This window comes from Acanthochromis polyacanthus, chromosome 16, assembly GCF_021347895.1.
Source record: "Acanthochromis polyacanthus isolate Apoly-LR-REF ecotype Palm Island chromosome 16, KAUST_Apoly_ChrSc, whole genome shotgun sequence".
NCBI classification, from domain to species: domain Eukaryota; kingdom Metazoa; phylum Chordata; class Actinopteri; family Pomacentridae; genus Acanthochromis; species Acanthochromis polyacanthus.
The window spans coordinates 30,130,456-30,157,042 of record NC_067128.1 but is presented as its reverse complement, the minus strand read 5'-3'; the positions used below and the strand labels follow the sequence as shown (position 1 = coordinate 30,157,042).

Here is a 26,587-nt window from a genome sequence, read left to right as displayed (position 1 = left end):
GGATCATAATGTTTCATGGATATTATTTAACAGCAAACTGTCGTAGGCTTTTAAAACAACCGCTATGTGAAAATGCTTAAAATTAAAAAAAATATCATTACTCCATTTGTAAGGTAAGGATATATTAATTCTGCTAGGATTTGTCCACACTCTAACATGCACATAATGCATTTTAAAACACACAAGAGGGCAATTTATTTGAGCCACTTAATTAGTTTGTGGAATTAAAATGGTATCCTATCCAACAGCTACACAGTATCAGGGAATCAGCGGTGGCACTGACAGTTCAGTGTTTTAAAACTAAAAAAAACATACCATAGTGTCAAGCTTTGTTTTACAATGGATAGATTTTTCTCCATAATTAATACTGCTTGTATTGTAGTCAAGTAAAGTAGTGTGTAATACAACTTTCTTTAAGGTTTCGCCCCTAATATGTATATTATGCAGGTATGATTATAACTTAAATAACACTACAGGGTCTTAACCATAATGTTAAGTCTTGATAGGGTACTTTTGTTATGCCACTGCAGACACAAAGCATACGTGTGCCTGTGTGAGTGTATATCTATGTGTGTGTGTGTCTGTACCTGTTGAGTCTCTCCAGCACTGAGTCATCTGCCAGTGAGATTTCATCCATGAGGAACACTCCTCCCTCCTTCATCGCCAGCACCAATGGCCCATCATGCCACTGAAACAGCCTGCTGTCCTCACCATCAGTCTACGCAGCAAGAACAGGAGAGCTTAGAACAACAACTAAGGTGGAGCCATTTTCACAGGAGCTCTACAGTATCTATCCTTTCTTTCCTTACTGACTGCTACTAGTCTTGACTATTGACAGATGTGCAACTGTTGTGAAATTCATCTTCAATCATCTTGGTAATCTAATCAAACTAAACTGTTCTAATGATATATTATTTGGACTCCAGAAATACCTTGCAAGTTGGAAATTTTGTTATATTTAAGCAATACTTGAAGCTCATTTCCTGTGTCACTTCTACAATTACCGGTAGTTCTTCCACAAATATGTTTATCATAAGTGATCTGCAGCTACATCTCTCCAGGAGAAAGCTGGTTTCTTAGACACACATATGTGCAAGTGGGTTTCTAAAACAGCTTCTTGGATTTTAACAAGTGCTAGATGAAGACTTCAGGCAGCTAAGTGCCCCATAGCAACTGAATAAAAGCTGAAAAGATAATATTCGTTAAACTATGTCAGCAATGGCTCCAAATTGAGCAGAAATCTGATCATCATCCGTGTATCAGATTAGAGTGAGAACCAGAACACGGAAGTGAACTCCAGATGAAAACAACTTCCACTACTGTAGAGGTTGTAGATTCAGTCAGAAAAGACCAAAAATATTAAAACGTCCCGTCAACTTGTGGACTATTTTCCCCTCTATCCTTTGAAAATCATTACTGGCCCCAGCACAGATCCATTGGTACCTGATGTGTGTGTCTGACGGGTCGCAGGCCTCCCAAGAAGTCAGATGTCTCCATGTGCAGGTGACAGTTGACTGCAAAGAACTTCTGTCCAGCCAAAGCAGCAAACAGCTGGCAGATGGTTGTCTTTCCACATCTGGTGAGGGGACAGGAAAAAGAGCATAGCATAATTAGCGGAACGACACACTTAAATGACAGACACTTCAAATGCTAGAAGTAGCGTAAGTGCACTAAAGAGGCAGACAGAAAGGTGTTTTTGTACGTTTAGTGTTAGAGTTGGTGACTTCTAAACGTTACCCTGTGTCTCCTACAAGCAGGACAGATTCGCCGAATCGCAGTGCCCGACCCACCAGCACAGCGAGTCTCCTCATGCCATGAGTCCACACGACATGACGAAACTCCTCTGGTACTCCAGCAATGCTGTCGATGAAGGGACCTGCCAATCAGAGCGTCAAGTCAACATGATACTGTGTTCATCAGACAAGTTTAGAGGCTTAACTTTCTAGTCTGGATCTGTACCATTCTTATCACAGTTTCCAAAGGCTTTAGGCAACAGTTATAATGATTTGCTTTGTACCACAAAAAGTCAAAATAGTTTATCATCATATTAAAGCAGCACCTGAAAGGCTACGTCATTTTTGGCATGTCTGCTTGAAAAATAAAAGTGAAATAGCCCATCATTTATCACAGTTGCCAATTAGCTTTAAGTTGAACAGCTAAATGATTAATTGGTTATCAGTTTTAGATAGAAAACACTTCTTCTAAAGATGTCAAATCCAGGTACTTGTACAGTAAAATCTGAAAAACAGACAACTACAGACTAATGCAACAATAGAACCATGGAGTTTCATAGGTAGTTTTGGAATGATGTGCAAAGTACTAACTATAGGCTTTAAACACCACATTGAGCTGCTTTGAGAGTTCCTGAAGGGCTACAAGTTGTAGAAGGTTTTTTGTACTGAGACGTTGCTCTGGACTTTTGACTACATGTAAGATACACTTGTTTTGTGTAAAAACGATATACAGACAACAATAAAAAAAAAAAAAAACTCATTTGGCACCAATTTTTCTTCACAAATGACATTCCTTTACCAGACAAATAATGCACAAATATTGTATGTCTGAAATGGTTCCTGTCTGAAATGCTTTATTTTGTAAAAAAGAAAACAGAAAATGAAAATTGGCATCGTAACTTACAACTTACATAATTTTAAATTGTTTATATTTACTGTTACTATGTTTACTTTAAAGCAGTCCAAAATCTTCTATAAAAATGTTCCACTTAATATGCAATAGGGTCCAAAAGTCCTGGACTACATTAATAATCTGCAATACTTTCAATTAAATGTGGGAAGGAAGGAGAAAGTTTGAGTATTTGAGGAGACATCTGAAAACACAAGATGTTCTGATCAGTAAAATCCTTAAAAACATTCTGCACAACTTCTAGGTCAGAGACAAAACTCCAGCAAGTTATTGTCAGTGACCTTCGAACAAAAGATCAAATGCCCTTGAGATGTGTTTTCCCATTGAAGCAGAGTTCATATGGATTTTTTTCCTTTTCATTAGTGGCTTGTTTAAGCAAATTAAAGCCAAATTTGTAATGAAAAAAATATAACTGAAATAAATGGAAAGTATCATTTTTAGGGGTCTCTACAGAGTGAGTTAAAGCAGCAGTGTGTCATGATGGAGCGAATCATTCATGTTTTACTCACTGAACTGGCTGGTGACCTGTTTTTGAGAAAACAGGTTTTCAGGGTTCACCGTCCTTTTGAAGTGCTTCTCCAGGATGGACAGGATGGTTGCCTCTTCCTCCGGCTTCCTCACACGTCCTGCCAGCAGCATGTAGCCTATAGGAGAGGACGCAAGGGTTTTTTTTTCAGGGTTTTAATGGAACACAGGTGGTAGCTGGAGATTTAACAGAATGTCTTATGAGCCTCACCATCATCTGCTAAATGCTGCAGCCAGTCCTGGGAGGCCTCTGTCTGCTGCTCCAGCCTGTAGCGGTCGGCCCAGCGGAACAGATCTCTGAGGGTGATGAAGCCGTGTTTCCCCGCAAACACAGAGGAACCTCTGCGTAAAGACTAAACGGAAGGAAGGCCCATGTGACAGTGGCAGTCAGAATCACTCAGAAACAGGTATGTAATGTAAAGATATAAGCTGTTTATGGGTGTAGAGTTACCTGAAGATCCTGCATGACTTTAACCAGCTTGGTGCAGTAGGATGGAGGCAGGCTGCACCTCTGATGGAGGATAGTCTCCAGCTCTCCACTGGGAAGCTCATCAAAGTGAAGCTCCACAAAGCGGTTCCTAAAAGCCCTGGAAAGCACCTGACAGAAAGAGGAAGAAGATGAGTTAGTAAATAAGCTTAATGTGGCACAATTTAATACAACAGTCTCGCAATAAATGCTACATTTATTGGAGTTATATGTAGCAGTTGTATGTCAGTCAGTGTGTTCAGTGATTTGTCTGAGAGGTGTTGATTGACTATTGATTACTGTGCAGTCTGGAGCTTCTGATGTTTTTAAACTGCCTAGCGGTTAAAATTCTGGAGCTGCTGCACTACAACCGTATGGATGACTATCATGTACTCAGATAGGAGCATGACATCCTCCAGGAAGCCAACGACAAACTGCTGCAGGAGAGACACCAAGCACTGGAGTACAAGGAGGACCTCCTGCTAGAGAGACGCGTTCTGAACCGATAAGCAGAATCGTCGCCATACGGAAAAGTCAGTCATGGAGCGAACAGTTCAAGATGCCTGAATGACGGCAAGGTGGACGCCGAAAGGCAGAGCAATGCCAAGTCCAGCCAGCTGAAGGCAGAGGAGGTCCTTCATCTCAGGTGCATTTTGGTGGGTCTCACCCGCTACAGTTTTTCGTACGTTTTTTTCACTTATTATTTATTGAGAAAAGCAAGAAGGTCATCGAACTGCTGGCGGAGAAAAAAGTGAGGCTGCTGATGAATAGCCTCCTGCCTGCCTCACCCTTTCATCCCAGACTCTCACCCCTGCACCCTCCCTCTTTACTCCACTGCCTCTTTCCAGTCTCACCCATCTAAACCCCTTTCCAGCTTTGCATTTCACCCTTCACTCCTCTATCTTGACATTACAGTTTTTCATATGTTGTCTTTTTTTAAATGGGAAAAGCGAGTTGAAAGGCTTTTTGCACACACTGAGGCTGAAACATAATGTGGAAAACTTTAAAGACTCTGAAATAATGTCCCTGTATGTGCTGTCATACCTTTCTTTCACTCTTGTGTAATAACAACAGTTTGAACTTGCTAGCTTTAAGTGTTGAGGAGTATTCTTTCATGATATGCAAATGTATGTAAAAAGGTGCTTGAAATTTTTATCAGATCTTTTACTTGGAGTAATTATGATGTAGTGTGACATTTGTACTACGTGTTGTCGTTGAGTTTTGACTCAACACTGGTAGTTTCAGGTCAATTAGGAGAAATGCCAAAATATGAAGATTCCTTCTCTGGGTATCACCAACATTCATGGCAAATTTCACAGCGATGTTGCCAGTAGTTATCAAGAAATCTCCTGAATGATCTGAATGTGAAGTGAAATGGCATACCTTTCTGCCACCGTAGAGTCCTGGGGGATTCTGGGTAGCAAACAGCATGAATCTGGGGTGAGCCTTGATGACTTCTTGAGTCTCGGCCACAAACAGCTCCCTGTTGTCATCCAGCAGTCTGTTGAGAGCCTCCAGGACATCAGTGGGGGCCAGATTCAGCTCGTCCAGGATGATCCAGTAGCCTTTTCTCATGGCGTCGATCAGAACACCTTGAGCAGATGCACAAAAAAAGCCACATATGAAATCTGATAGAGCCAGAGTTCAGCAGTACGACTCTACTGGGAAAACTAAGGATTATTTACTGTATTTCTTACTCCCTTAAAAATCAGGATATCAGATGATAACCAAAGACAGGATAAAATATCATATCATATTTTCTTATTTTTCTGCACATAATATTTTGACGTTTTTTTGCTCACTGAATTAGGATGGGATACTCTTAGTCCTGCTTTACTTTTATTTACATCACACCAGGACACATGTTTGAGATGTAACGGCCTAATAAATGAACCTCATTTGTCTGTGTAACTCATACCCTCTTTAAAGATCAGTTTGCCCCGCTCGTCTGACGAGTAGCAGCCGATGTACTCCTGGATGTCGGTGTGCTCGTGGTTATTGATTCTCACACACTGGTTTCCGGTGGCAGCTGCCAGCCAGCGGATCAGGCTGGTCTTCCCCACAGACGTCTCTCCCTGGATCAGCACTGGGTGAGTCCTGCCAGGCCCAAACATTACAAGAGAGGATGATGGGAGGGCAGACTATGGATCTTTCATCAGCTCAGTGTAGAGTGATGTGGTAACCTGAGTGTACTAAATTAACCTAATTGAGTGGTTATTGAGCAATGAGGAGGGACTGCTCAGTCATACAGCCGCCACTGCTGACAGTAACAAACCAGAGCATTTGTCTGTTTACACAATAAAAATAACAGATGGCAGAATTCAATTTAACAACAAAATAATCATGCTTTAAAGTTCCCTCTCCTTTGCAGTAGACTTTTATTGTGAAGAATTTGTAATAGGAGTTTGAAATGGAAAGCATTTTAGTTTAGTTTCCACCTCACTTTCCTCTCGTCAGCCTGTTTTTCCAGCAGTTAAGCCAACAAACAGCTGACACAAGCAGCTATCTGGTGAACACAGTGGAGCGTTTAGCAGCTAAAGAGCAGGTGAACACTGAGCTTAAAAGAATCAGGAGAACGCAAACTAAACTCTATGAATCTTAATGTTCAAACGTTGTATCAACTTCATGAACTGATAATCTGAAGGGGTCAAATAGTCACTTAGCTTTAGTTAATTCAGTGAGTTCAAACTAAAAACAATGTGGTTTTTAAGGATGTCTCTTTGGGCGTTCAGCCATTAAACTAAACTTTCTCATACAGGATGTGAATGCAGATGAATTTCAACTTTGAACTGTTGCTCAGATAATATTTGTTAACAGCAACTTAATCCAAATCTACTACATCTGCCTTGAATTAAATGCTGTTGTATTTAAATGGCATATATCACTAAATACAACAGTGGAATCTTTACTACATAATGTAGCCAAAAGTACACAAACAACCCTGTCAACATATTTTTTGTGTAACTTGGTCTGGAAATGTTTTCCATAATGTTGGTCCATTGGAAATGCAAACTAAGTGACATTCTGACAATACTTTTTTCTAAACTCTGCGTCGACTGTTTGTGTTTGGTTCTTTCCTTTTATAGTAGCTGTCTGTGTGTACAAAGCAGCAGCCAGTTTGGTGTGGAAGAACTTGCCTGCTCTGCACAGTGAACTGCACTCAACCTCGTCCAAAACTTGAACCTGAGCCAGACTTTATCACAGAACTAAAATTTCTATCAATATCCATTTATGGGTTCATGTAGAGAATTCAGTCCAGTCCCAATTTTGCCCAAATGCACTCTGAGTCATTACTTCCTGACGGCCCGACATAGCTTTGTCAACACAAATGTCTGGACATTTATAGATGAAGCCATCGATTTGGCGGCAAATTGTGTGCAGGAGGTCAGACTGGGTAAAAGTCATCCTACCCTGCGGACACCACTCTGGCGAGGTCGCGAAGGTTGAGCTTGACTGATGCAGTGAGGATGTAGCTGGGGTCCAGAGCCGGCTCCAGCTCCCCCTGGGACACCCAGTAGCCCTCCATCTCCACACAGGGCTGACTTGAGGGTGCTGGGATGGGCTGCATGAAACATAGCAGGAGAACTTTTATTGCTCTTGTGTGTAGACAGGGGAACATTTAAAAAGCTTTACTAGAACGAAAAATGTCTACACATTCATGGACATCCCAGTAAGAGCAGAATACTGGAATTTACTACACAGCATAACAGCACTTTAAAATGAAAGAATAAACTCTGAGAAAGCCATACTTGTTTGAGACACTTGGTGTTTCCCATCAGGATGTGCTGACACACCAGCTTCTGGACCAGAGGGTGGGAGCTTCTGTCCAGCTGGGTGAGGAAGCTCAGGCAGAAACCCTGCAAACATGAGGAAGGTGATGGAATCAAAACCAAACTCACCGTCTCAACATGACTAGTGATGAACCGCAGACCATGCCTTTGAACAGATCATTCATGTCTGGCGTCCTACCTCGTAGAGTGAGCGCTGCACACTGTTGCAGGGGTTTGTTGCTACATACTTCAGAGCCCTGCACAGAGTCCGCAGGCTGTAGTGGGGTCTGTGGCCGGTTCCATCCACCAGGTGGGAGTTGGCTTCCTTTCGCACTGCAAGATAAAAACTGCACACAAACACATTCACACAGCAGCATTAAGCAATAATTCAGAAATCAGTGTTTGACAATATTGCACCACTTGATTCTAAAAAATGAAAGAGTGAGAGACAGGACGGAGATACACATTTGAGCAGTGAAGAGAAATGGCATAAGCTGTTGTAAAAGTGACTCCTAAAAAGCGGGTTCAGGACAAACTCCTAAAAAATAACACCTGACTTAACTCTTTAGTTTTTGGTCTGCCACTAAGCTGTGTCTCAGTGTGGTAAAATGAAATGATGATAAACTTTATCAAGCATGTTTTCATTGACAGTCATTTAATGAGGATTTAGTCTGTTTGCCAACAATATAAAGCAACCTAAAAGCACAAGAGATGATGGTTTGCACTCTGCTACAGGGACCGAAACCCAAACAGCCTCTTGAAATCCTATTTGTCTATATATTTCGAGCACATGGAATAACCATCAACTACATGTATATATCAATCTGTCATTCTATGCCTTTTGATTACATTTTTTCCTCTAACTCACTATTCAGAATCATTCCTCTCATGTACTGGGATAGACTAGTCACCTGTCAACTAATCCCTTTGAGCAGAGTTCTTTGTTCCTTATGAAAAGTGTCCCTTGGGAGATTTATGAAAAGCTTTGAGGAACCTCCTAGCAAAAAACTTTTAGCGGCGTTTAATTTTTTTCTTCCATTTAGGGATGCACAAGTTTAATAAATAAAACAAAAATTAAAATGAACCACTTTCTGAACCCCCACCACATAAAAACATGCAAAACCGGGCCTGACTGACCTCAACAAGCTGCACAAAAATCTAGATTATTCTCAGTATGTCTGCAAAATCAGATGTTCAGAACCACAGCTGCTTTCTAAAACAGCAGATAAAAACATTTGATCCACTATAATGTTAGTAAATGCTAACCTTATGATGCCACTGATCACATTCCGGTGTGGATTCAAGCATTTGAGGTAGTCTAAAACCAGGATCCTCAGGTCTCCCTCGTTCTCCAGCTCCTCTACATACAGCTCAGTAAACCTGGAAGATGCACACAAACAAAAAAAACATTCTGACTGTGAAGGAAAGTTGTGGAAATCACTGCTCCACAAGATATTTCTTATTTTAGAATTTAATACAGCCTGGTTGTGTCTAACGAGGTGAGAAACGTTGTATCAGTGAGCATTTCTTTCTCTCTCTAACATATTAAACATCTTACCGTTCCTGTAAAATGAGCCTGAAACTGCCCTCCAAGGCAAACCCAAAAAACCTGAAAGCTCTTCTCCAGTTATTTGTAATCATAATCACTGCAAGCATGAAGTAATAAAAGTTTGAATACACCGAGTTAGAAGGTTTTTGGTTTTGCTTGATTTCTTTTTTGCCTGCTGATGACTACTATTGGGACCTATTAGCCAGAAAACACAATGGCACCAAAGCATGAAGTCTTACCAACTCCAGGCTCCAATTTCAAACTAGTACATTAGAAAATACAGAAAACATTTTATCAGTGTTTTTCCAAAGGTATTTCTTAGTGTTTTCCAGGCTCCAAAGGACTCTTAGTCACCTCAGTCGCAAATAATAGGAAAACAAGGCTACTAATCTTAAAAATATTGTCATAATTTTGGGTACTAGTGAAAAGTGACGCTTAGGAACAGAAATAAAAAGCTCAAATGTACTTCAAGTGGCCTGTAACTCAGAAAATAATCATAGTAAGACGATAACATTTTGCATGGCTTCATAAAATATAGATAGGTCATTTTACAAAAATATTACGTTCTGAAAGGGTCAGGTAGAAGGCACCAAATGATTTCATATGGAATGCCTCTGACAGAATGTGTATTTCACTGATTTCTGTGGATCTTTTAATGTAGCAAGACCTTGTTTGTCCAGATGTTAATGATGAGTGGATTACTATGAGGCTTCCAAGGTAAGTTCTATCAATCTTGTGACCGTTTGAAACCTTCTGCCGTGACTGTATCTTGAAATGTTGGTACAAGCACCCACTTAAACACTGCAGTTGTGTCCTTAGCATAGATGTGCAGTAAACAGTCTGACAGCGTGTCCTATTAAGGAGTTAATGTGCATATATCGGTTATTCCTACAAACTAAAATAAAACGATAGATCAGTCTAGCATAAGGCTCATAAGATAAATACTCTTTTTGCCTCTGCATGTTCTCACCTGTTCCTGAGGCCCAGCGGCAGGTTCCTTTTCCCCACATCTGTAGCTGGATTCATGCAGGCAAAGAGACGGAAGCCTGGGTGGCGAACCAGGGGCTCTGGAAGCAAAAAAAAACAAACATTAGAAATATATCTAGAACTACTAAAAGAACTGCAAAATGGTGCAGCATATTTGATGATTCGGTGTCATCTTCAGAGCATGACACATGTTTTCCACTGCTTGTGTTTTAGGTCATATGTAGAGAATGTGAAACTTAACCTGCCACTACAGTTGTTTAAGACAATAAAAAGCACAGAGCACTATAAATTCTATGGGTTTAGTCATTTTTAACATTAGTTACATTTTGTGAATGCTGAATGTATTCAATAAGCTTTCTAAAAGGATTTGATAAGCAGACAAGATACCAGATACACATTCAGGATTTTCGTTTAAATCACATCAAACCCTGTGGTTAAAAGCAGTCCTCACCAGTGTCTCCACGATCCAGCAGCACCAGAGATCCGGCGCTGCCCTCCAGAAGTCCACTCAGACACTCCAGAGTCTCTGCTGCTGCCAGGTTGATCTCATCCAGCAGGATCCAGTGTCCCTTCTTCACTGCTTGAGCTAATGTTCCCTACAGAGGAGCACACACAGGTCAGAGCTGCCACACAGTGATGCATGAATGTCTGTGTGTAATGTTTAAGGTAGTTACCTCCACAAAGGCAAAGACCATAGCTGTCTCACAGGCTCTGATCTGCTGCTGGGTTTGATTCAGTTTTAAAGCCAGTGCCTCCCACTGCTCCTGCAGCAAAGCAGCTGCAGACAACAGAAAAGATCAGTCTTCAATTGCACTACATCGACCACAAATGTAATTCTTAGTACCGTCAGTCTTTATGGAGCGTTACCGTTGGATTTCTCTTGCAGCTCCTTGGCCACAGCCGACTTGCAGACGTGGTCCATGAGCTTGAGCAGATCCTGCCAACGCTTCCCCCTGAAGCAGGTCTGCACGTGACCCAGGAAGGTCAGGTTCTGTTTCCTCGAGTACGTCTGGGAGAAGAGGTCCTCAAAGGCTTCCCGCAGAGGAAGCAGGATCTGCTTGTGGTCTACTGGCTTGTACCTGGAAAATATGATGGTTTCAAAAATGAGATAAGCCACCAAAATAAAACCTCTGTCTTCCAACAGCATTAGACAGATCTACCTTGGGATTATTCTGCAGTTGTGTAAATGCTGCAGTTGAGAGACACATAATATGACATGGCCGGGCTCGAACCAAATAAGTGTGCATTTTTATACCAAAGTCAAGGTCAAGGTGTCTTTACTGGTCTCCCTTCGGAGAAATTTGTTTTAGACAGAGGGGTCTGCTGCACAGACAAGTCATACAATAAAATAAACAACCAGATAAAGTAAACATCTGAGTAAAACAAACACCCGGAATATAAATAAATAAATAAATAAGTAAAATAAAAGCACGATACATTATCACATTGATTAAAAACAAAGCCAAAGGCAAATGTATTTATATAGCACATTTCAGCAACGAGGTGATTCAAAGTGCTTTACAAAGATATTAAAACAGAAGATGACAACAATTCTTAAAAGAAAAACAAAAGAAAACATTTATGAAATCATTAAAAAACAGAACAGTAAAAAGGTCAAAAACAGAAGTCAGAAAACAAGGGCTGTTTAAAATAACTGGCATAAAATAAGAGTTAAAATAACTGTTAAAAGCAACTCTCATAAAATAAGATTTAAAATAACTCCAAGTAATTTAATCAAAAGCAGTTGAGAACAGGTACGTCTTCAGAATGGATTTAAATGTGCTGAGAGTCTCAGCTGATCTACAGTTTTCTGGGAGTTTGTTCCATACCTATGGGGCATAGAAGCTGAATGCAGCTTCTCCGTGTTTGGTTTTTACTCTAGGAACAACTAGAAGACCTGATCCAGATGACCTGAGTGGTCTGGGTGGTTCATACTGAGTCAGGAGGTCTCTGATGTATTTTGGTCCTAGACCATTTAAAGCTTTGTAGACCAGCAGCAGGACTTTAAAATCTACCCTCTGAGCGACAGGAAGCCAGTGTAAAGATTTTAAAACTGGAGTGATATGATCTATTTTCTTGGTTTTAGTGAGGACTCGAGCAGCAGTTTTGAATCTGCTGCAGTTGTTTGAGTGTTTTTCTAGGTAGACCTGTAAAGATACTGTTACAGTAATCAAGCCGACTGAAAATAAATGCATGGACCAGCTTTTCCAGGTCCTGCCCAGGTCCTGGGCTGTTTTTTGGCCCGCCTTTAATTCTTGAGATATTTTTAAGTGATAGTAAGCCGACTTTGTAACTGCTTTAAAACAACAAATGAAAGTGCAATGTTCAAACTCAGTAATGTGTATGAAAATACTACAGATACACCCCTCACTCTGTTACACACGGTTATCTGAATGATCTGACTGACTTCTTGTCCTGTTCGTCTCGGATGATCTGATCATTGATGAGCTTAACTGACAGGGGGATGAATGAATGTTTACACCAGTTGTATCTACATAGTGGGACCCTGCACCTTCTTCCTGAGTTTAGTAAAATGTATTTAGGGTACAGTGCATGAGAGGTGTCTGTTAGCACACAGAACAAAATTCAATACCTTCTGTACAAGACTGACTGCAAAAAGGCCAATAAGGTCGGCAATTCTTTATAAAGGACATTAATTTATTTACAGTTCTACCTCACTTTCTGTCTCCGCTTCCTGGCTGTATTTAACATTTCCTCGCGAAATAATTATTAAGTTGACAGCTTTGGTAAGTAGTGAAAAAAGGGATGAATCCAATAACCCATTTAACCATCAAATCAATGCCTTTTTCAACTAGGTGCGGCTGTTTTTTTGCATGTCTAATTGTAAAATTACACAAACAAATGCTTTCAATACCATATTTTTAAATGATGCTACAGTTTGGTGCAGCAAAGTCGTTTTAAGCATATTGAACTAACCACATACAAAAAGGTTAGATATAATATTATAGGTAGAAATTAAGTCAGTGCCTTTGAAAACCTTTCCAAACTTGCAGAAAACATGTTAAAAGTAAGCCGTGGACTTTACTCATTGCTTTCGTTCGGTGTTTCGAAAAATTTCGTGTACCTTTGAGGTCTAACAAAATGCAGAGTAAATTCTAATTAGAGCAAAATCAAGGGGTATGATATGTTCTGCTCGTACCACCCATGAATGAAATGAAGTTTTAATGCAGGCAACATCTTGTATGCTCTCTGCTCTGTTCTACGCCTTTTTGTGTAGTAGCAGGTGCTCATCCTTGCTCTTTTCTTAGATACAGCACATGCAGTTATTCTCTCGCCTGAGCATTGGTTGTCAGAGACCCAGACTAAATTGTCAGTGGAAAAATCTGTAGATATCTTGATTTATTCAGCATGTTTTTCTCATTTCTCAATGTTAAGTCTCAGTTTGAACCCTCTGTCTAATAATGATACTATTTTGCTAGATTCAGCGCTTGTAAAAAAAAACGGTAACTACGACCAGTAACTTTTCCAACAACAGCTGGCCTCATCAACAAAGCCAGAGATGCCCCAAGTGACCTTCCCTCTCTCCTACACCCCCCCCCCCCATCATAGACATGAACTCAATAAACTACACTAACGTACTGCTTTTCAAATAAGATTCTTGCCCATTTCAAGTTGTTTACATTTAATGAGTAATCTTGCATGTTCTCAGGGAAACTATTTGCACATTCATGTGAATTGCAAATATTTCTATTATTTTTATGATACCCTGCATTTGCAACACTTGCTGTTTATTTGACTTGTAACACTTGTTTCTTATTCGTCTTGTAACACCTGCTGTTTATTGACTTGCACATTCGCTCTTTTAATCTGTTATCCTCCTTCAAACATGTTCTAACAAAACACCACGTCAAATTCCTTGCATGTGAAAACTTGACAAAAATAAAAAAAAGATTCTCAGCTGACAGGGAGCAATACAAGATATAACTTATTAGATGCACCGCTGGGATCCACCACATGTCAGAGCTCCATGAAATAAAGAATTATCCAGTACAAAGACACATTTGTAAGCCCTGTAACACTCACCCTCCGAGCAAGTCGGCAGTGTCACTCTGCTGGTTCATGTTCACAACTCGCAGCCTGTGTCCTGGATTAAACACACAACAAGGGATACTTGACTCAGCAGTGATAATAAACTACTCGTTACCATTTATGGAGCAATCTGAGTCACAAGGATACTTCAGCATTTGGACACGGGGAGCCGAGGAATGAAATCACAATCAGCCCACACCTGAGCTTCTCTGTGTCTTTGTATAAACCAGAGCTCACCTGTGACTCTGGCCAGGTGTTGTACAGTGGAGGTCTTTCCAGTTCCCGTCTCCCCCACCAGCAGAACAGGCTCTCCCTTCGCCACACACACCGCAAGCTGTTCCAGCAGCACAGCAGAGGGCCGCGTGGCAGCAAATGTCTGGTTTTCCCTGTTTATGCAAAGAAAAACACATTTAATTAGTACACATTTTTGCCAAGTTTGCCCTTTGCTAGTAAATCTTCACTGTCTTTCATCACTCTGTTGACTCAACATTAGGTAACTGTGTTTGAAACCTATTTAAACTGAGTGTAAAGATTTAGTTTTGACCTTAAAATTACACATTTTGTGGTCAAACAACTTCTATGGCAGGCAAGGTGAGTCACATTCTGGTCAAAACTTAGTCTCTTTCTGCTTGAATTAATACGCCAGTGCAGGTCTGTGGATTACTCAGAATAACTGAGATACTATTTGGAAGAGCTGCTGCTTTCAAGCAGGTGGAGGCAGCCATCGAAAACCTAACAAGACCATGTGCATGAACTACACCACCAGAGGTAATTTGGGCAAACATATAAAAGAGGAAAAGTCAATATGTCTATTATTATACCCTAATGTTACTGTCGCATCTTTCACCACTGTGGGATGATGCATTCACAGTTCTTCCTGTTGGCGGAAATCTGACACCCATTCATGGTGTCTTTGGAAAGTAATCAATGTGAATATTTGGACACATCCTGACGGCTGAGCCATTAGATGCCTTTGTTTACAATAATGTCATTTAAAATCAATCACATGTTGATTCCATTTACCAGCAGGGGGTCTGTGTGGATCTATCGGCAGGTAAATGCGGACACGGAATATAAACACAAGTAAAAAGGGGGCAGGATGTCCCACTTACAAACTCAGCTGCACCGCTTCGGTCTGCTTTCGAGCCAGAGTGACTCTACCCACCGAGGCCTCCAGCTCAGCCAGAGTGATGCCAGGCTGATACATCTGGCAGAAGTGCTGGGCCTGGAGACAAACAGGTACCAGATGTTGGGATTTATTATTTTTACTACTAACAAGCACACAATCATTTACTCATGTTTTACTACTGATCCTTTTTCTACTATTTCACTCCTACCAAATATGTAATCCACTTGTTATTAACAAATACACTATTACACACCAACAGTATTGAGCATGCAGCTGGCCTAATACAGAAACACACATTGCATTGTGCCCTAGGCTACGTTCACACTGCAGGGCTTAATGCTCAATTCCGATTTTTTTGTGAAATTCGATTTTTTACGAGTTCGTTCACATTTCCAATTAAATGCGACTTGTATGTGATCTCCTGTGTGAACCTCACACGACCCAAAAGTGTCCCGCATGTGCAGAAGAGGACACAACACTGACACATGCAGAGAGCGTGTTCAGTGTTTATGGAAGAAAACATGGACGCTAACAGTAGAGCATGTCTGGCCATTTTAAAGTTGTTGTCCAGCTGGAGCCAGCATATTTATAACTTAATCGTTTTAAGAAGGTCAAGAAGGAAGAGAGCCAGGATTTTGGCCCTGGCGTTTTGTGCGGCAGTGGCAGCAACATCTGTCAGAGAACTGTGTGGGTGCGGAGTCGCAGCCAGGATTGGTGGGATAGTGATGTGAGAGGCTTCACAGATGCGGACTTCATTCAGAATTTTCGAATGACAAGGGCAACCTTTACCTACATATGTGAGCGCCTCTTTTTAACACTCTCACGGCAAGACACACGTCTTTGGCAGCCCATATCGGTGAGCAAACATGTTGGCATTGGGCTGTATTGGCTGGCAACAGGTGCTTGTTACCGCACGATAGTTTTACTTGAACGCGGAATAGTGACGTTTGTCGTGTACCAATGACGTATAGGTCGGATAAATGTGACCTGGTCGTTCAGACTGAAGTCGCATGGCAAAAGATTCGATACCTATCGGAATTAGGACCACATATCCAAGTGGCCTTTGTCGCATTTGGGAAAAATCGGATCTGTGTTGTTAAGACTGTCACGAAAAGATCAGATACAGGTCGCATTGGGGCAAAAAAAAAAAAAAAAAAAAAAATCGGATTTGGGTCACTTTAGCCTGCAGCGTGAACGTAGCCCAAGAGAGTAATATTGATCTGTGAATGAATGGGAGGGTCTCAAACAGTATCTCACACTATGTGACTTGGGATACAACAAAGTTGAATAGCACCAGGTCAAATAGAGGGCAAAGCACACCAGCATACACTCAAGACACATCAGACACACGAACACACACACTCATTGCACACTCGCACATACCAGCCATTATTCATTGAAGGCTGCACTTGTTTTAAGAACATACACACGTGGACAAAATTGTTGGTACCCCTCAGTTAAAGAAGGAAAAACCCACAATTCTCACTGAAATCACTTGAAACTCACAAAAGTAACAATAAATAAAAATTTATTGAAAATTAAATAATCAAAAACAGCCATTACTTTTGAATTGTTGATTAACATAATTATTTAAAAAAACAAACTAATGAAACAGGCCTGGACAAAAATGATGGTACCTCTATAAAAGATTAAAAACTATTTGACCAGAGTGACATGATTAACTCAGGTGTGTCATTTAATTGACATCACAGGTGTTTCCAAACTCATAATCCGTCAGTCTGCCTATTTAAAGGGAGACAAGTAGTCACCCTGCTGTTTGGTGAAAAGGTGTGTACCACACTGAACATGGACAACAGAAAGCGAAGGAGAGAATTGTCCCAGGACATCCGAAAAAAAATGATAGACAAACATCTTAAAGGTAAAGGCTATAAGACCATCTCTAAACAGCTTGAAGTTCCTGTGACAACAGTGGCTCATATTATTCAGAAGTTCAAGACCCACGGGACAGTAGCCAACCTCCCTGGACGTGGCCGCAAGAGGAAAATTGATGAGAGATGGATCGTTCGAATTGTATCCAAAGAGCCCAGAGCAACCTCCAAAGAAATTAAAGGTGAACTCCAAGGCCAAGGTACATCAGTGTCAGATCGCACCATTCGTCGTTGTTTGAGCCAAAGTGGACTTCATGGGAGACGACCAAGGAGGACACCACTGCTGAAAAAAACTCATAAAAAAGCGAGACTGGAATTTGCAAAAATGCATGTTGACAAGCCACAAAGCTTCTGGGAGAATGTCCTTTGGACAGATGAGACCAAACTGGAGCTTTTTGGTAAGGCACATCAACTCTATGTTCATAGACTCAAAAACCAAGCATACGAAGAAAAGAACACTGTCCCTACGGTGAAACATGGAGGAGGCTCAGTAATGTTTTGGGGCTGCTTTGCTGCATCTGGCACAGGGTGTCTTGAAAGTGTGCAAGGTACGATGAAATCTGAAGACTATCAAGGCATTCTGGAGAGAAATGTGCTGCCTAGTGTCAGAAAGCTTGGTCTCAGTCGCAGGTCATGGGTCTTCCAACAGGACAATGATCCAAAACACACAGCCAAAAACACCCAAGAATGGCTGAGAGAAAAGCGTTGGACTATTCTAAAGTGGCCTTCTATGAGCCCAGATCTGAATCCCATTGAACATATGTGGAAGGAGCTGAAACATGCCATTTGGAGAAGACACCCATCAAACCTGAGACAACTGGAGCTGTTTCCTCATGAGGAGTGGGCCAAAATACCTGTTGACAGCTGCAGAACGCTCATTGACAAATACAGAAATCGTTTAATTGCAGTGATTGCCTCAAAAGGTTGTGCAACAAAATATTAAGTTATGGGTACCATCATTTTTGTCCAGCCCTATTTCATTAGTTTGTTTTTTTAAATAATTATGTTAATCAACAATTCAAAAGTGATGGCTGATTTTGATTATTTAATTTTCAATAAATTTTTATTTATTGTTACTTTTGTGAGTTTCAAGTGATTTCAGTGAGAATTGTGGGTTTTTCCTTCTTTAACTGAGGGGTACCAACAATTTTGTCCACGTGTGTAAAACTGACAAAGTGTGTATGACTGTAAGCATGCGTCGCCCAAATCAACGAGAGCACTGATGTACATATTTAACAGGAAGACCATAAATGACTACATATGACTGTGCCCGTAGACTATGGCTAATAACAAAGACACTAAGACACAAGCAAACCTATTAATCTGTCATAGTAGGGAGGATTTCTGATGACGAAAAACTGATGATTAATTGAAAGACCGTATGGCGAGAAGAGGTGGATAAGCCTGTCCACCAACAAGAGCACACCAAGTCTAAACCACGGCTCATCTCCATCAGTTTTTGGCCAATGAGATGGCAGCAGATTTCATAAATAAACACTGTACATCCATTCCTAGGAAGACGCCTTCAGATTAACACCTTTGTTAACTATAGTCCTCTGAACAGTAATGGTCTTTGATATCAAGCTACTTGGCATTGCAGAACACACAACTGTAACTGAGAGAAGTTGCCTGTCTGCTATCTCAAAAAACAAACAAACACGCTCAACCAGAAATTAAATCCCAGCAGACTTTTTTTTTTTTTTTGCATAAAATGTAATCATCATGTAGTTGTTGCTTCAAATACCTTCTCTCTGGAGATGTTGAGTTTGCTTCCAATGATCTCCGCCATTCGCAGTCGACTTTCAGGACGAGATAACATAGCTGTGAAACAGTCAAGAGCCTGACGAGGAGAAAAAAAAACAGAAAAGACACCGTTTTCTACTTTCTACCAGTGGTTTGAGGCAAATTCAGAAGTGGTCAATCCAGTTGTATATTAATGAAGGGTACAAAGGAAAGACAATGAAACACTACCGAGGAAGATCTACCAAAACAGAATGTGGTAACATCTGAATAAAATAAAGAAAGGGTTTGATATTTTCAGGCCGGATGGACGGCTTAACAGTTTCACCAAAATTACACAAACAATGCCACACAGTGCCTAAAAATGGCAAATTGTGCTTTTGGATAATCATCTGCTTGCAAAATATGTTCTAATTCTGTTACAAAAATGTTGGAATAATATTATCTGTGTAGTTAATCCTGATTTAATGACTGCATAGTGAGCCATCTTCCCTTACAAAGGCAAAAGTTTGCTGGACATTTTCAGCAAGCTTGCATTTGATTTACAGCACATTAAGTGTGTATGTACTGCAATGGTTTATTACACTCCATTTTAGTCATCACAGATTTAAAAAGCTATCCGTCTTCAGTCAGAGAGATATAAGTAGCAACTGTGGTTTTTTTGGGCTGTTTTTTTTTTGCAGCTTTTGCATGAAAGACAGTTGTCTTTTTACACGAACCTCTTGGAAGACATGTTGTGCTGTTGCTGATGAGGAGCTGTCAAAGTTGACGCTGATCCTCTCGCACCATTTTAGTAGGTCCCTGTGGAGTCACAGTAAAGAAAAATAAAGAGAAAAAGAAAACTGCTATCAATGCGACGATGTCTTATTTTATTTTTGGAGGTCTGTGAGAGATTGTTTGCAAAACCTAGATCATGGCGATGTGGCATAAGGAGACCCGCTCTTAAATTAGCTTGTTAGTCTTGTGTGACATATCTTCGTTGATCATAAAACATGAAATGCAATGCGCAACAAAGTTCTGCATGTGGGCACGCACAGAAACAGACCGATCAGATGTGTAAGAGCCGGATTAAATAAACATTTAAAGATTTGGGAAGTGAAAGTTGTCATCATCAGTAGCTTTGCTACAAGCTGACAGTAACAAACAGCAATGAAAGGAACAATAATTAAACACGACTAAGTATGCCTGTGAATCTAAAGTAAATGTGTACTGTTCAATAACAAACTCTCATGAACCAGGCTAGCACATATGGACATCGCTGGTCAAACTAAAACGTTAATTACATTGAACCGTGAAACATACAGTGCCTTGTGAAAGTATTCGGCCCCCTTGAACTTTTCAACCTTTCGCCACATTTCAGGCTTCAAACATAAAAATATAAAATTTTAATTTTTTGTCAAGAATCAACAACAAGTGGGACACAAGTGGAACGAAATTTATTGGATATTTTAAACTTTTTTAACAAATAAAAACCTGAAAAGTGGGGCGTGCAATATTATTCGGCCCCCTTGCATTAATACTTTGTAGCGCCACCTTTTGCTGCAATTACAGCTGCAAGTCGCTTGGGGTATGTCTATCAGTTTTGCACATCGAGAGACTGAAATTCTTGCCCATTTTTCCTTGCAAAACAGCTCGAGCTCAGTGAGGTTGGATGGAGAGCGTTTGTGAACAGCAGTCTTCAGCTCTACCCACAGATTCTCGATTGGATTCAGGTCTGGACTTTGACTTGGCCATTCTAACACCTGGATACGTTTATTTGTGAACCATTCCATTGTAGATTTGGCTTTATGTTTTGGATCATTGTCCTGTTGGAAGATAAATCTCCGTCCCAGTCTCAGGTCTTTTGCAGACTCCAACAGGTTTTCTTCCAGAATGCTCCTGTATTTGGCTCCATTCATCTTCCCATCAATTTTAACCATCTTCCCTGTCCCTGCTGAAGAAAAGCAGGTCCAAACCATGAGGCTGCCACCACCATGTTTGACAGTGGGGATGGTGTGTTCAGGGTGATGAGCTGTGTTGCTTTTACGCCAAACGTATCATTTTGCATTGTGGCCAAAAAGTTGGATTTTGGTTTCATCTGACCAGAGCACCTTCTTCCACATGTTTGGTGTGTCTCCCAGGTGGCTTGTGGCAAACTTTAAACGAGACTTTTTATGGATATCTTTGAGAAATGGCTTTCTTCTTGCCACTCTTCCATAAAGGCCAGATTTGTGCAGTGTACGACTGATTGTTGTCCTATGGACAGACTGTCCCACCTCAGATGTAGATCTCTGCAGGTCATCCAGAGTGATCATGGGCCTCTTGGCTGCATCTCTGATCAGTCTTCTCCTTGTTGGAGGTGAAAGTTTAGAGGGACGGCCGGGTCTTGGTAGATTTGCAGTGGTCTGATACTCCTTCCATTTCAATATGATTGCTTGCACAGTGCTCCTTGAGATGTTTAAAGCTTGGGAAATCTTTTTGTATCCAAATCCGGCTTTAAACTTCTCCACAACAGTATCTGGGACCTGCCTGGTGTGTTCCTTGGTCTTCATGATTCTCTCTGCACTTTAAACAGAACCCTGAGACTATCAAAGAGCAGGTGCATTTATACGGAGACTTGATTACACACAGGTGGATTCTATTTATCATCATCAGTCATTTAGGACAACATTGGATCATTCAGAGATCCTCACTGAACTTCTGGAGTGAGTTTGCTGCACTGAAAGTAAAGGGGCCGAATAATATTGCACGCTCCACTTTTCAGTTTTTCATTTGTTAAAAAAGTATAAAATACCCAATAAATTTCATTCCACTTCACGATTGTGTCCCCATTGTTGTTGATTCTTGACAAAAAATTAAAATTTTATATCTTTATGTTTGAAGCCTGAAATGTGGCGAAAGGTTGAAAAGTTCAAGGGAGCCGAATACTTTCGCAAGGCACTGTATATGTACTGTCGAAGTGCACAACATGGAAATGACAAATATGCCGATTTACAGCTGAATCTTCAACAACGTAGCATCAATGGGCCACAGCTGAAAACATCTGGAGAATCCAGACATCACAAAGGTGAGTAACATCTCTGAGTGAGCAGGTGTTTGTAAAGGTGTTAACTAATGAGAACACACAGTTGTGACCTCGAGAATCTGTGATTCCAGGCCATCGTTCAGAGAACAGTGTAATCAATAATCTATGGAACACAGCAGCAGCTCGTGGAAAGCTAATTAAAGTCGCCAAGGCTGAGCTGCAGACTGGCTGGTAGTTTTCACTTTGACAGATTTAAGGCCAAGAGGGCTCAAGCTTTGTAGGTTTGCACCCACTGATGATGGCGGTCAGCGTGAAGTGCATCATGAGGTAAACAATCAAGACACAGTCTGCGGAGAGCTACATCAGATGCACATGATCATATCGCAGAATGGTGAGGATGTGGAAGAGACCGACGAAAAAGTGGTCAAATTTATGTTTCTATCCATTTTTTCCCTCTATGCCTGCCCTTTGATGGAAATCTCTTCCGTTTGCAACCTTTTGTGTCCTCTGTAAAAAGCCTATAAGTGACTTTATAGCCTATAAGTTCTTTATATTTATTATTTGAATTATTATTGTGGTAGAATAAGCATTTCCTAGAATAAAAAATTGAAAACAATATTTAAAAATATCCAAAATAATAATTAAAACAAATGAAAAGAATACTAAATTGAAATAAAATGCACAGCAAACAGTGCTGGGTGCCAACTGGCTCAGTGGCTGTAGCATCAGTCTCCTCCGTCTGACGTGGAAAGCAGCGTTCAGCATCTCCTCTTGTCCATTTCACATCAACATCTGATCACTGTGCATAGTGTTGCTCTGTGGTGTTGTGTTTTTGTGTAAGGAAGTGTTTATAAGGGTGTGGGAAAGATTAATAACAGTGTCGAAAAGGTTTGTAAGAGTGTGTGGAGGGTTTACAAAGCCTTGATAATACAGGATGTCCCAAAAAAATTTGACATCATTTTGCAGGTAAATAACTTTGGCAATTCTTGTTGAAATAACCTCAAATTTTCCCAGAATGTATAGAAACAGATCAAGATTTTATATTTAATGTTTTATTTTTGTTCTGTTTTCAGATTGAGCCATGCCGTTCACTCCCAAAGAGAAGCCATTTTGCATCTTGGAATATGCTGATGTTGATGATGGTCTACCAGATCCTTTAGCCCTGCATAAGCAGCCTTCCTCTTTACATTTTGGGTACCAAGTCCAAATTTCTTCGCCAGTTGGTGAAGTTTTTTTAAACTTGTTTTTTTACATTGAAGTCACGCTGCACAGCCTTGGGTGACTGTGCGAGCATATTCTAAGATGCAAAATGACTTCTCTTTGGGAGTGAACTGCTTTTTTTTTTTTTTACTGCTGCACCCCCATTATTCCACTCACATCTATCGAACTGGCAAAATTGTGGAGTCAGATCTCTCAAAGTCAGTATCTCTGTACATGATCAGACCCCACTTAGGAAACGTGAAAACATTTTCTATTTTTGTTGTTGCTGCTGCTCCTTCATAGCTGAGGTGTTTTGACAATCTGAGGAGAACGCTTTCAGGGTCACTTCCTATGGAGACTTTCTACATTTGTCTAACTCTTCAAATCAGTAATTTAAAAAAGCTTTAGTCATCTTCAGAAATAATTCAGCAAAGGATGTGAGATGTTCAGTCTTATCCTAGAGTACCAGCCTCAAGATAAAATGTCACTTCCATGTGTCAAATTTAAATAAAATACTAAAGGAAGCAGAGAAAATGGCAAGCTGGGCCTCACCTCAGTGACAGAGCTCTCCCCTCCAGCGGTGTGCTTCTGTCCTCAGATTTGTGCTGCTGGCTGTCGTCAGGGGTTTGGAGGCTGCTCGTGTCCACGTCCGAGTGTCTCTCTCCAGTCAGCTGGCAGTAAATATCCAGCAGACGGTCTGACACCACTGTGAGATTGGGATACCTGCTGATGAGCACCTACAAACAGAGAGACAGGGTAAGCTGGGAATACAAGGCCTAATAAAGTATTAATCCCTCCTGAAAGCTTTCCCCTTTGTTATTTTTCAACAATAAGTCATTTTCAACTTAATTTGGCTTTTTGGAAATTAATTTAAAAATAAAAAAAGAATCTTTCATGTCAAAGTGAAATCAGATTTCCACAAAGTATCATCAGCCAATTAAACAAAATACAGCACAAAATAGGTGATTGTACTCATATGTATTTACCCTCAAAACATAATATGATTAATATGACCATTTTGAATACTGACCACAAATACCACTGACATAAGTATTGGCTTTTAAAATGTATAACTGGTGTCTCCAGCTGCACAAAAGACACAAATGCATTGCATTCACAAAACATAAGTATTTCAGACTTCTTATTATGACTTCAAAGCTCAAAATTTGGACTTATGTCATAACTAATTAATCATATTTAAGAGCAAATGTAAAAGAGGCAATCAAAAAAAAAAATCACTAATTGAGCAGAAAGAGGATTTCATTTGCTTCCTCCTTGTGTTGAGACAAAATGAAATATAAATCTATATATTTTTCTACATTCTTCTAGACGGTATATTAAATGTTGTGAGCAGGATGTTAAGTGTTGTGTGAGCAGAAAACAAACTGCTGCATGATTCAGTGAGTTTCAGTGTGGGCTTCAAGTTTCCTTTGTACAACTAAAGAAATGAAAGAAAATTCTCCACACATACCTTCTTCAGCTCTTCTCGTGTCATGTTGCCCATTTGCAGTTTGGTCCAGTACTTGTCCAGCAGCACTGCATGGGAGTTTTGTGGTTTGTGCCAACTACCACCACTGTAGTACATCCTGAAAGACACAAACACGACGGACTGCTAGATTCTCACTCCTGACAGTTGAGGCGATAATCATTTTCAAGCTCAGTTGAGTGTATGTATGTTCTGAGCTGGATTCATCAAAGCCTTTAAACGGTAACTCGGTGGGAATCCCTCACAGTCACTGACATCTGTTTACGAGCGGTTTATTGGGCGCTCATGAGATTTGACAATTTGCATAATTGAAGCCTCCAGATTTGTAAGTTAGGCTATGGGTTTGCTCCTTTTGTGTTCAGGTTTCATTCACTAATGTCACAAAAGACCAAAACAAAAACTTTAGAACTCAGTAAACAAAAAGAAAACACAGCAGCAATATTAGTAGTCGTGTGGAAACGCTGGGGAAATATACATTACGGCTGTTGGCACTGTGATCCGTCAGGGAAACGGACGAGAAAAACATTTTATACTACATAAAAAGTCAGAAAGAATTTCTGGAGCTGGCTGTCTTTTTGACACGTGACTACTGACTGAAATTGCTGTAATGTAAATACACTTCAACTGAGAGCCACGCTGCCATGGTAATGATCGGTGACACCAGCATCACCAAATGACAACCTATAATGCAGCTGACATTTTTGTTTATTCAAGAAAAATCTACGAAGCTTGACTGACGAGGAAAGTACAGATGTCTGCCACTAAAGAGGGCAAAACATCTCAGTTCTGCTCTGAGATTTAATTGTGCTCTCAGGTTTTTCACATAGAAGTCCAGTGTAAATGTAGCACAGCCTCACTCATCCTTATTTACCCAGAATTCAGGGCAAATCAGTCCTATTCAAAACAATCCTAAACATGACAGCTTTGTGACACACACTTCCTTCTGACATCTGACTGTTAGTTTGATCGAAGCCACAGTCTGCGTCTATCTTTGTGAAACTCTGGAAGCAGACAGGATGCCATCAGGCATTTAACGCTGCCTTCAACTGTGACCATTTAAAATGAGGTTACTGTAAACGACTACATAACATGTTAACATCAGGAGGCACATTCAAATGGTGAAAGACAATCACATGATCGTTTATATTTACAATGTCAATATATTTTACCTTCTGGTTGCAAAAAACTGAAATCCAGGAGCAACATCAATGCAGTCCTCCCGTCCAGGAATCATCAGCTTTTTATTCTCCATCAGTGGCAGAAGCACAGATATCTGAAAAAAGACCATTTAGGTCCAGTTTTGGTTTGTGATAATAATATATTTGTATTAATAACATGTAGACTGATCATATTCTGCGCAGTTATCAACGAGATTGGACTCACCACATCCAGAGGAGCGTGGTCGATGTCTTCCAAGAGGATCCACTGACCTTTAGATACAGCTTGTGTCAGCGTTCCCGGCTGCCACACAAACTTCCCTGGTATATCAGTACAACGGTACATCCCCAGCAGCATCTGTGAGACAAAGAAATGGCATATGCACATTTTTAGCTTTCAGTTATGCCTACTGTAGTGATAAAGGACTTTTATAAAGTTGGGGAATCTCAAGAGACAGATTACAAACAGAATTGTAAAAATTAAAGCAAAAAAAGTTTGAGATATCCTGACTTTTAGGCCCTGTAGGTCTACAATGCTGAATCCTACAATTTCCATAACACAAATCTGTACTCTTTGCAGTTCCCTGCTTGTTCAAATCTCACATATCCAGGATGCAATCCAGGCTTTAATTCATCAATAATAAGCCTCAAGCCCTAAGGCATGATAATATTACTCCATCTGGAGTGACAGAAGACGTTACTCGGTTGTTTTACAGGGTAAGTTGTACTCTTCATAATGAATAAAGTGGTGAAACCTCACCTTGCTGTCAGTTTGATCTCCGAGTTGAACCTTGAGGATCTCTGTAGCTTTTATATGTCCAGTGACGGCAGCCATAAACTCTACCAACGCAGTTTTCCCGCATCCAATAGGACCCTCGAGGAGCACTGGTTTCTGGGAAGCCACAGCCAAAGCCAGTCTTCTTAGGTTACGGCACGTTGAGTCAACCAGCACAAGATCCTTTGGGTTTACCTACAAACAGAGATGAATGTTA

General features: G+C 40.5%; 1 protein-coding gene across 1 annotated transcript in view; it reads right to left on the bottom strand.

The window, feature by feature from the left end:
• mdn1 (midasin AAA ATPase 1) overlaps positions 1–26,587 on the bottom strand; it is a 73,158-nt gene that overhangs the window by 40,841 nt on the left and 5,730 nt on the right. Inside the window, exons 6-31 of the mRNA XM_051936628.1 lie at positions 26,356–26,565; positions 25,822–25,953; positions 25,608–25,711; positions 24,424–24,538; positions 23,505–23,689; positions 19,468–19,549; positions 18,753–18,848; positions 15,103–15,215; positions 14,228–14,376; positions 13,985–14,045; positions 10,808–11,019; positions 10,615–10,718; positions 10,392–10,536; positions 9,924–10,020; positions 8,671–8,784; positions 7,604–7,751; positions 7,384–7,491; positions 7,045–7,196; positions 5,553–5,731; positions 5,018–5,226; positions 3,620–3,766; positions 3,380–3,521; positions 3,153–3,287; positions 1,738–1,876; positions 1,444–1,576; positions 588–718 (exon numbers count right to left, since the gene is read on the bottom strand). Of these exons, the coding sequence (XP_051792588.1) occupies positions 588–718; positions 1,444–1,576; positions 1,738–1,876; positions 3,153–3,287; positions 3,380–3,521; positions 3,620–3,766; positions 5,018–5,226; positions 5,553–5,731; positions 7,045–7,196; positions 7,384–7,491; positions 7,604–7,751; positions 8,671–8,784; positions 9,924–10,020; positions 10,392–10,536; positions 10,615–10,718; positions 10,808–11,019; positions 13,985–14,045; positions 14,228–14,376; positions 15,103–15,215; positions 18,753–18,848; positions 19,468–19,549; positions 23,505–23,689; positions 24,424–24,538; positions 25,608–25,711; positions 25,822–25,953; positions 26,356–26,565 (3,542 nt within the window). The remainder of the gene's footprint in view (positions 1–587; positions 719–1,443; positions 1,577–1,737; positions 1,877–3,152; positions 3,288–3,379; positions 3,522–3,619; positions 3,767–5,017; positions 5,227–5,552; positions 5,732–7,044; positions 7,197–7,383; positions 7,492–7,603; positions 7,752–8,670; positions 8,785–9,923; positions 10,021–10,391; positions 10,537–10,614; positions 10,719–10,807; positions 11,020–13,984; positions 14,046–14,227; positions 14,377–15,102; positions 15,216–18,752; positions 18,849–19,467; positions 19,550–23,504; positions 23,690–24,423; positions 24,539–25,607; positions 25,712–25,821; positions 25,954–26,355; positions 26,566–26,587) is intronic.